Source organism: Polypterus senegalus, chromosome 1 (assembly GCF_016835505.1).
Source record: "Polypterus senegalus isolate Bchr_013 chromosome 1, ASM1683550v1, whole genome shotgun sequence".
Taxonomy (NCBI): domain Eukaryota; kingdom Metazoa; phylum Chordata; class Cladistia; order Polypteriformes; family Polypteridae; genus Polypterus; species Polypterus senegalus.
In genome coordinates, this window is record NC_053154.1 from 103,032,854 (window position 1) to 103,043,982 (window position 11,129).

An 11,129-nucleotide genomic window follows, 5' to 3' on the forward strand; every position below is an offset into this window, starting at 1 on the left:
CCAATTCAGAGGAGCAAGTGCCTTTCCTGGTAGCATAGGCCACAATGCAGGAAAAGGGCTTGGGCAGGGTACCATTCATTCACTGGGTCCAATCAATTACATACACTTGCACTGGGACCATTTAACCAAACCTAGAAGGCTTTGAAAAGGAATACCTAGAAGAACAGCACAGAGACAAATGCAGAATATGCAAACCCCAGGTGCTGGATTTTAACCTAGTATGCTGGATCTACAAAATGGCAGTGCTAATCACTGTGCACCAGGGTGCCAACTAAATTATCAATGTTATCTATAGTTCAACATCCCAAATTTCTAAAATTAACTACATTCACATATTATTGCTCAATTGTCTTAAATCTGCAGAAAATTGTACTCTTGACAGGAAAACGGCAAGGTATGGACGAAAAAAATAAAATACATACATAGGATATTTTATTTTATGTTCTGTAGATTGTTTTGTATTACTCCACTGATGTTATTTTCCCAATGGCAAGTCTGGCTTTGTGGCTAAATAAGAGTGAAAATCACCACATGCAAAATGAAACAATTATAAAGGTGAAATAGAAAAAGCACAAAAGGGCCTTGAGCATGGGAAAGGCACTATATAAATAAAATGCATTATTATAATTATTAGTTTATTTGAAAGACTGAATGATAACATTATCTACTCTAATTTTTATAAAATACTGTAAACATAATAAACAAACAACCATGAATTGTAAACACAATAAAGAATAAGTTATAATATAAAAATGCCACAAATATGAATATGAAAGTGATTTTTAAACTGTGAGTTTTTGAGCCCACCATTTCTCAATCCCCCTTGTGTTAAATTTAAGAGGCATTCTCGCCAGTTTCAAAAATGAATTTCAAAACCCGAGACCACATGGTTTTGAGAAGCAGATAGTGGTGAAACTGTCCTGGTCCCACTTGTGTGGAATTCTGTCATCGTAAGCTGACCATTTAAGCCTTATCATCTTCCTCGATTATATAAACATACATCTTGGCAACATATTCATTTTTTTGGTTTTGTAAAGCAAATATCTGCCTATCAATTAACTTGTTCTGCTCCCTATGCACATTTTTACAGCGTATAGCTAATAGATACACACATCACAGCCACAGCTAGGACTATAAAAGTCTGTTAGTTTTCCACATTTTCTGAAGCATTATAATATCAAAAATGATTTTTTTTCCATTTTCTCTTTGATTCAGTTTCCATTTACAACTTATGCACATGGGTTTACAATTATATATGGAATTTGTGTGACACATTTAATAAATTGGGACAATAATTAATATACTAAGGATTACAGAACTAATTGCTAACATCTTGTAAAGTAAATATAAAACTTTCAGATAGTGAAAAAAAATGGGAAGTAGCTACCTGAAATCTGACTCCTGCCTGGTTGTTCCAATTACGAATGGGACATCATTATATTCAGAAAACTTTTGCTCCCACATCTGGAAAGGTGCAGCTGGAAGAACATAACCATCCACTACTGCAACTGCCCCATCAAAACGTCCCTTTATGGGTAAGTCATTAAGATCCTCTGCAGCCCAGAAAGGGTATTCAAGCCAAGGAACAGCCTGCATTAAAATAATAGTTACTGACACAAGATATTGTTCTGCTATAAAAAAAGCCAAGACAGAGCTGCTAAGGAACATCAAACTTCTAGGAAAGTTACACTGAAGAAACAGTGCACCCCTCGTAACAATGCTAAATATAATCTATGAAATATTAGTCTAAATAGTTCCTTTCATAAAATGTCCTAAATTGCTTTTACTTCAGAGAAACATTATAGATGCAGACCATAAAAAACATTACAAATCTAATCTAATTTATCCCCCTTTTGGTGACATTAATTCTTTCCTTTTGCTAAAACCAATTCTTTGTTAACCCCAAGTATCACTTGGGCTGGGAACTCTATGTTACCACAGCTAAGCCCAAATGTCTCTCAGGTTAAGCTGTTATGATCCAATGTTAAGTATAAAATGCAAATAACTCCTGGAACAGTATTCTGTTGCAATCTCATGCTGCTGCTGCTGCTACTTCAAAAAAAGAATATTCTATGCATTTTGCCACTGTATGGTAACTCATCAATTTGCACGAATGAGCCAGAGCCTTCATCCAAAATGCACAATGGCATGTAAACATGAAGCTGTAAATCCAGTTTAACAACAAACTGAAACTGAACCATCAGTGAATCAAACTGATTACAATGTGAATTGGTCATCACACATTGACACAGACCAAACTGCTGTGATGCGCTTGGCGACTTTAAGTCATGTAAAGTGTCAGCATGCAGCATATTTGTACCAAAAATGCAAAATCATTGTGATCAAACGGAAAGCCAATAAGGACGAGTCCCATAAGCATTATTTACAACTAGCAAAATACCCGCGCTTCGCAGCAGTGAAGTACTGCCTTAAAATTTTTATTAAGAAGAAAATTAAACCTTTTTAAAAACTGAGGGAAAATATACCAATAATTATTTGTTAAGGATCTCTTTGTATACCACATTGTCATTTTGGCCCTCCGGTTGTAATATGACCAAACTGTGCGCTGAGTTTACTCTTGAGCATGCACTACTGAAATTGTCACCTGTCAATCTAAGATGTTTAAGAGGCATTGGTGGTTGTCGAAAGGTGTAAAATATTTGGCCATTTTGGTACACTTGAAAGCAACAACCGAACAATTCAGCGGCAGCCATCAACTCACATGCAGAACCATAGGCGAAGGGCTTAAGCATTTCACTCTTATAGTGCTCCTGTGTAGTATAATTATCTCCTGTACCATCATCAGTCCACACCTTGAACCTGTCCCAGTCATTTAATATATAAGACACAATGTTCCTCTGGATATCAAGAGTGAGCCCGATATGGCCGTGCAATATGCAACAAAGAGAATGGAAAAGGCAGGAGCCATCTCCGGGCATGGAAACCACTCGGTAAGTGACAGTTCTTTGATCGATGGTGATCACCTCGATAGACATGTTAATAGGGGTATGGTTGGAACGATAAAGGAAATGGGTACCTGAACAATGTAAAGTAAGTCTAAAATACCTACACTATAACTATAATCATAATAAACGAACAATAAAACACCGGAGAAGCCATGGATTAAATAAAAAGGCTGTAGTGGGATTAGGGACCCAACACCGCCTCATAGAGTGACTGAGCTGCAGGCTATGGACATATATATGTACGTAAGTAGGATTCAGTTAGCGTTGAAGATGGGCCCATAAATAAGAAAGTTCAACATGGCAGACGTTGTTGACCGTTACGCGTAGAATTTCAAAATGAAACCTGCTTAACTTTTGTAAGTAAGCTGTAAGGAATGAGCCTGCCAATTTCAGCCTTCTACCTACACGGGAAGTTGGAGAATTAGTGACGTTGGAAAGTTCAATATGGCGGCCAATAGTGGTGTCATACCACCAAAATAAGTATGTACATCAGTTTCGGTTAGCGCAGGGTAGCCACCTACCAAATTTGGTGAAGATGGGGCCATAAATAAGAAAGGTCAACATGGCGGACGTTGTCGACCGTTATGACCGTTACGTGTAGAATTTCGAAATGAAACCTGCTTAACTTTTGTAAGCAAGCTGTAAGGAATAAGCCTGTCAAATTTCAGCCTTCTACCTACACGGGAAGTTGGAGAATTAGTGATGAGTGAGTGAGTGAGTGAGTGAGTGAGTCAGTCAGTGAGGGCTTTGCCTTTTATTAGTATAGGTGCAGCAACTGTCAATGTTCATATTGACGGAAATATGGAAGTCATTAAGCCTTGCACTGTGGTAGCCTGCAATAACATAATATGGTTGCCATTGTGTGGGTCAGGCACTGAAGGTCTACCCTCTCATGTGCAAGCAAAAGAAAAACATATCACATGGTGGATGTATGCTAAATCTACATCAGACAGCAGTGGACACTAGCCATACATTTTCTATTATATTTATTATATTTATGTTCATATTTTGATATTTATAGAAGTTTCTGTTACATGTAACATTTTTCTTATTGAGAAAAATTCAACATTTTTGGCTTGTTTGTTTTCCCTGGGGGTAAATATAATGCTAAGAAAGCTACAGAATTAAGCAACGTTTAAATTAATTTGAGTAACAGTGGATTGTTTTTAGATAAGCAATTGCTAAATGTAAATGAAAAAAATATGAATTTTTGCTTCAACAATTTTGAATAAATGATAGAAAAATGTTCCATTAAAATATCAATAGTTGATATTCCAATACAGATTTACTGTGGAGGGCTGCATATACCTGAAATATTGGGCACAATCCAAGGCATACATCCTGCACAAGTTTAAAATCACCAGTGGGAAGTGGGTGAAGCCAAAGCACTAGAAGGAAACTCATATGGAAAATGAGAAAGTGTATGAATTCTACACAAATAGTACTCTATGACATGATGTCACACATCATCAACATAATTTGTGACCTCCTAAAATCTACAACATACTACATGGATATGACAGGGAAAAAGTAACAGTAAGACAGTACAATCGAATACTTAATGCAAACTGAGTGCTACTATGGGCACTCACATATTGGAAGTCTTGGCCACAGGTCAAAGAGATGTTTATATAGTAATTTAATGACCCAAGTGATAATCTGTTTGAGTCTGGTCAAAAATATCTAAGTCATAATGGAGAAAATGCAAATTCTAATACTGTATGTGCATTTGTCCTGAAACGGTGCACTGCTCCAAAGACCGATTTTTCCTTTGCTGATAATACACTCTTAGCCCCCTTGGTCTTCCAACCTGACCTGAGACTTAATACAAACATACTTTTAAAAGACAACACCACAAGTAAATGTGTAAGCAAAATTATTTCTTGTTAATATACTGCATATTAACATGCAGATATGCTGACTTTTGAGGGTGGAAAAAGATACAAATGTAAAATCGAACAATTGATGATCTCTGATCTTGGCTTAGATCTTTTTGAGGTTTATGATTACTACTACATTCACCATACAGAAAAGTAATTTTTATTTCAAATTTACAACAGTAACAAACTTCAAATGTGATTAACACAAGTCACATATTGTTAAGTACCAATACTTACCTTCACAATTTCCTCTGCAGAGAGGGAACGCAAGCACTGAGCATCCCAACAATTTGCTTTCTCCAAGAAGATTAGGTTTTCTTTTTCAGCCTCCTCTAATGATTTATTATAAATGTATGAACCACTGATGTCAATTGCTTTGTGAAAAAGACCCTTGGCTAAAGGAGACATCATTAGTGTCCATACAGATGTGCCACCTGTACGAAATATAGAAATAATATATCTTTGTGACAAAAAGCAGTATCAAACTCAACTTCTGAATAAATCAAGCATCCTTTACTTACCTGAACTCTGTCCAAATATGGTGACATTGGCTGGGTCTCCACCAAAGGCTCTAATGTTTTTCTGTACCCACTGTAATGCTGTAATCTGGTCTAAGAAACCATAGTTCCCTATAGGCAAAAATATTAATGAGAAAAATGGCCATCTTTACTTTTTATTGTTACATTTAAAATAGACCATCTCCAAATGTGTTATCTTGTGTATTTGATACAAAACAATTAAAGCAAAACAGTATTAAGTCCATAATATACATTAGGGATAACTGTTACAAAAACATGTAAAATATAATAAAATTACATTAAAATAATTATATACTTAACTTACATTTTATGGAAGTGCAATTTTAATACTCTCTTGTTTTACACTGTACTGTTTGCACTGTGCCTTGTTGCACTATTGTCTGTATCGGATACCAACTGTGAAATGACCAATGCTGAAAAAGTAAGCGTTCCAGTTAACTAATTGCACCTGGCCGTTAAAGAATCTGAATCTTGAATTTATAAACCTAGTTGTCAAGCTTGGAAACATCTGCTTCCTAACACACTTAAAACACAAGTTAAGCATACAAACATAATTTTAAAAAGTACTTGTAACTGAGGACTTGTAGTGTTCAGTTCTTGTGTTCTTTCTTCAACAACAGTTCAAAAATGAAGGTCATGATAGGGTAAAAACTCATTCACCATTTATACTTACTCAAACTACTATCAATTTAGAGCCATCAATAAACCTAATATGGATTACGTTTTGGATGTAGGAGGAACTCAGGAAAAGAACCTGGGTTCCTGGTACTGTAAGGCAACAGTGCTTTCTCCATTTTCTATCTTGGAAAACTAAGCTGGTTAGTCATGATAATATAAGGATTGTTGTAATTAGAGATTACTCCATATACTATATAGCTTTTAGGCTCTATAAGAATACTCTGATATAAATGAATATAGATCAATGACTTTGTATCTATTTAACCACTAAATTACCACCCTAAAACCAAGGTTTACATTGTCAGTGTTACATGGAGGAAGATATCACTTGTAGTGTGATATCAAGAAGCAGTAACAGATAAGAATAGCTTTAACTTAACATTTTGATATAGTTAAAATTATAAAAATAAAACTAAATTTAATTAAAAAGTGACATATAAATGTGTTTGTAGCGGTCTGGCAGTGCTGCCCATAGGATGGGGGTACAATGAGAGCTCAACTGGCATCACCAGGAAGTCCACAGAAGCTGTTTCTGCACAGCAGAAGGAGAGATATCTCTAGCTCAAAGCTTTAAGAATCTACTGCTGAGTGAGTCTTTGTAGCCCAGTCATGAAATGCTGGTGACTGGCAATTCCACAGGTGAATGTTGGACTCAAACACTGGTACCACTATACCATCTTTTACATTTCACACCTACAGAACCAGTCTAAACATTACTGAAAAAAAATTAACTTGACCAAAAAGTAAACATTTTCATGCATACAATTATTTCACAAAGTATCAAAAATATTTTGATAATATTTTCCTGAGCATGGAGGACATTGCTTTATATTGCAGTTTTTACAGTTTTAGCAATGTGTATTAATCAGTCATGTCATGGTACTAATTAAAACAAATATTTTTTCTAAGCAAGTCAAGTCTGCTCATGAATATGAATCTGTTCTTCAAAAATAAGAACACTTTTAGTTAAAAAAATGTAAGTATTCACAAATACCTTTTTCTTGCACTTTTCAATAGCAACATTGTCTTTTTCATCAAAATGTTTTTAGAAATTTCTACAGCAGATGTCAACTAAGAATTACTGGCCCAAAATTGATAATGGTGTTCTTTAATTTCAATAGAGTCAAGCTGCAGGTGAGGCTGAAGCTTCTCTGATTCGGTGACCTGAGACATTCTGTGGACTGTAAAATGATGCCCCTGTTTGCTGCATCTCTGTGACTCTGCCCACTTCTCAGGAGCCACACCCCTGTTTTGCCTATATTACACGCCTGTCATGTCGATTTCAAATTCTTTTAGTTCCTGCTCTCAAACTTGTGGAATCTGTAGTTTAGTGGGCTATGTATTCAGCATTTATTAAACTTCTGAACTATTGAGGTCTCTCAGTTCTGCATCCGAAGCAAAACCACAAAATGGATGTGTCTTTTGTTATTGGTTATAACCATCCAAATAATCAGATTGCTTTTCAGACCTTTGAATGTAATACACCGATCTTCACCCTGTCAAGTAAGAAAACCAGCTGCCGTGGTACGACGTCAGAGGTTCGATCTCCATAAGGGGAAGCAAAGGTGCGTACACCTGATGAGCCCCAATTAGGATGAAACACATGTACTCTTTGTATTGTTTGGCAGGAACTGTATCACATATCTATGATATGATTCTCGCAACTGAGAGGACATGGCGGATGTTTGCCGACCAACCACAAGCGTTACCTAGTAGGTAACCACCCAAATAATCAGATTGTGATTGAGACCTATGAAAAAATATATATATATATTTTATTTTTTCAGAAGTCAACGGAACTTTTTTTGTGTGTGAGAAACTAAAATTAATTTTTAGATAAAGCAACACCCTGCATTAAAAGTGTCTGAATCCAGTTGGTAAATTATTTAACTGTACAGTTATACAAGAGGTAAAAATAAATGTTATCGTGTTTCACACAAAGAGGTACCGAGGTTCATAGTGTCTGAAGTACTTGGATCTGTTGGAGGCCTAAAAATATCCTGACTGCAGCTGAATGCTTCTCTGTGATTCTTCAATGGCTAAATGTACAAATATTAAGCTACAATTTAGGACACGTCTTTCTATTTTACATTTGGGAAAGAAGTTGTACAGTTAACTGTTTAAAGGCAGTTCAAAGGCATTACTCCTAGTCAATTCACAAATGCAGCCAATAATTACAGCATACCATTAGCTTGTAAAACAACTGTTATGCACCCCTGCTTTTTAGGAGTACTTATGTCAATATATTATGTACTAACTGTGCACTGCATGAATAGCATTTGAAATGGTCTGTATTATGTAAATATTGCATACAACTTGGCAGTCATTTTTAATACATCATAATAGTGTTATGAAATTCATCTGGGAGAGATAGTTGGAAGTATCAAGTAAAACAATTAAAGCAAAGACAAGGGAGAATGCACCACCAGTCCAATGGAGCAAGTCACAATGAAAACACATAGGGCCAAGGAAAAATGTCTGTCTGCCCAGTCCAATTTTGAAACATTTCTTATTTATCACTGTAGATTGAGTCATAACTTTTAGTGGACTACAGATGTCTAAGGGAAAAAAAAACAGTTTGTGATAATTTCATTTTATTTGTTTAGTGCAGAAGGTAATAAAATAACCAATCATATGGTAGTAAATGATGTCCTAGACAGCTCTCTGCAGTTAAACAGACAATTACAGACAGTTGTTTGACTACTTTGGGTCATCATTGGACCTGATTGAGGTCAATGCTCCCAAATACATCAGCTTTCTCTTTAACAATCACTAGTGAAGCTGTCAGGAGACAAGTTCTGGAGATTTACACACCACACCACAATCCAATCAAAAGACATTTCAGAAAACATCAGGAGGGAGCAGATAGGGAATATTGGTGTTTACCAATCTACAAAGGTTTACAAAGCAATTTCTTTGGGTCTGTGATTCCTGTTGATTCACAGTCTAATCCACACTGTATAAACAAAGATGGAAGTCAATCTTCCCAGGAGTTGCTTTTTTGCCCAAACTACAGCAAATGTAAAAAGAGCACACGGTCTTTCCATAAGGTAACCAGCCTCCCAAAATTATCTGTCTGAAAACAATGTGTAAAAGTGTATAAAAGTCACAAAACACACCTAGAGCAACATTCTATGGATATGCATCCCTCTCTCACATCAATTGTCAAAAATCGATGTTTAAGGTTCTACCACCATAAAGTTATGGAGCAAAAATAGCATTCTTGGCAAAGAGGTAAGGAAAAAAAAAAAAACTGTTGCACGCTAAAAAGAGAGTCCTCATCTGGGGCCTAATGTATAAACGGTGCATACGCACAGAAATGTTGCATAAGAATGTTTCCACGTTCAAATCGCGATGTATAAAACCTAAACTTGCCGTAAAGCCATGCACATTTCCACGGTACCTTATACCCTGTCGTACGCAAGTTCTCCACTCGGTTTTGTAGACTGGCAGCACCCAGCGTCAAAGCAGTGTTACTGTTCCTGTGTGGTTATCCTTTCCTTTCCTGACGCAGCTTTATAAATACACTGAAATTAATCGCATATTGTTTATTAGTGTAATGCATCCGATTGTAATTAACCTGTAACAATATGATGGTCCAGGGAATAGCCATAGCATTCCAAATACCATAACTGCTTTAGCGTTGTTACTCTCACTGCACCTTCTTTTTCTTCTTTCAGCTGCTCCCGTTAGGAATTGCCACAGCGAATCATCTTTTTCCATATTACTCTCACTGCACCACTCAGAGTATTTATATCACTGTATCTGAGTGTGACTCACAGCAGCAGCTGGTCGGAAAGAGAATGATCGGTATACAGCATCAAGCAAATGCCGTCTCAGCCACGGCAAAACGTTTTAAAGCATTTCCTGTACGGACCTTGCGGTTCAGAAACAGTTTCATCCCAAGAACTATAAACACACTCAATCAATTGCTCCTTGTAGAACTATCTGTACTTATAAGTAGAATTACCTCACTGTAAACTTGCACTACAGTTATAATATTGCACAACCTGAGCCACTTTATAAAGCGCATATTTACATATGATGACGATATAATTTTTAAGATGAAATGCAGCAAAATATGTTTCTTATATTATACAGATAAAACTTTAACTTGATTTAAATAATCGATATTCTTCACTGGGACTGGCATGAAGGATAGAATAATTAAACATGTACTATGAAGATATTTCAATGTTCCTTAAGCATTTTGAAGAATCGGCACTCTAAGCTTACAGATGGCTTAACATCTATTACAGAGCTGATTGTGTGGCGATCGGTTACTTGGAGAAGGAAAAGCAAGGACAGTGGCCATCCACTGTGTATAAGATACCATACTGACATTTGCAGGTGAAGGGGCCACCGATTCTTTCTCTGCCCAGGGCCGCCACGAGCCTAGAGCCACCCATGAGTACTGCTGCAATAAATAATTTCATCGAAGGTTGCGCACAATCACTGCGCCGTGAAACCCATGTTTAATAATGTGCTTTAACTCCTATCATCATGAAAATATATCACGTATACATCTCAGTATTTTAGTTATTCAGAGTGCTGTAATATCACGAATGTAATGGATTCTGTGTCCTGTCAGAGGAAGAGAGCCGGTTTAAGAAGCACATAGTGATTCACACACATACTGTAGAGCACATAGAAGATCACATATAAAACAAAGCATTTAACGTGCTACTTTAATTACGATGTGATTTGAGAAACTGGTTAATTAAACAATTTTAAGATGAAGTTTATGATGTTCTACTTTAATGACAAAATAAACTACATGATTAAAGTGGAAATTTCGAGATTGAAGTTGACATTTGGTGCTTTTTCCCCACTGTGTGCCTTTTTTTTCTCTGTACCCTAATAAGCTTTCATATAACACTCAGATGGTGGGCTACAACTCGCCTTTTCACGGCAACTTTGATATCTGACAACTTCTTTATTTCGGGCACTGTGCGACTTTGTGAACTTGAGCTTTCAAGTTTCTCCAACGCGCTATATCAACTTCCTTTTGTTGATTTTACCACGGTTTAAATCAACAAATAGTATGTTTTTCCTTTGCCTCCACT

General features: G+C 36.4%; 1 protein-coding gene across 2 annotated transcripts in view; it reads right to left on the reverse strand.

Annotated features, from left to right (window-relative positions):
* Positions 1–11,129, reverse strand: part of si:ch211-71n6.4 (para-nitrobenzyl esterase) — a 70,382-nt gene that overhangs the window by 25,225 nt on the left and 34,028 nt on the right. For both annotated transcript variants that reach the window (XM_039754920.1, XM_039754917.1), the window contains exons 3-5: positions 5,368–5,475; positions 5,084–5,280; positions 1,388–1,590 (exon numbers count right to left, since the gene is read on the reverse strand). In XM_039754920.1, the coding sequence (XP_039610854.1) occupies positions 1,388–1,590; positions 5,084–5,280; positions 5,368–5,475 (508 nt within the window). The remainder of the gene's footprint in view (positions 1–1,387; positions 1,591–5,083; positions 5,281–5,367; positions 5,476–11,129) is intronic.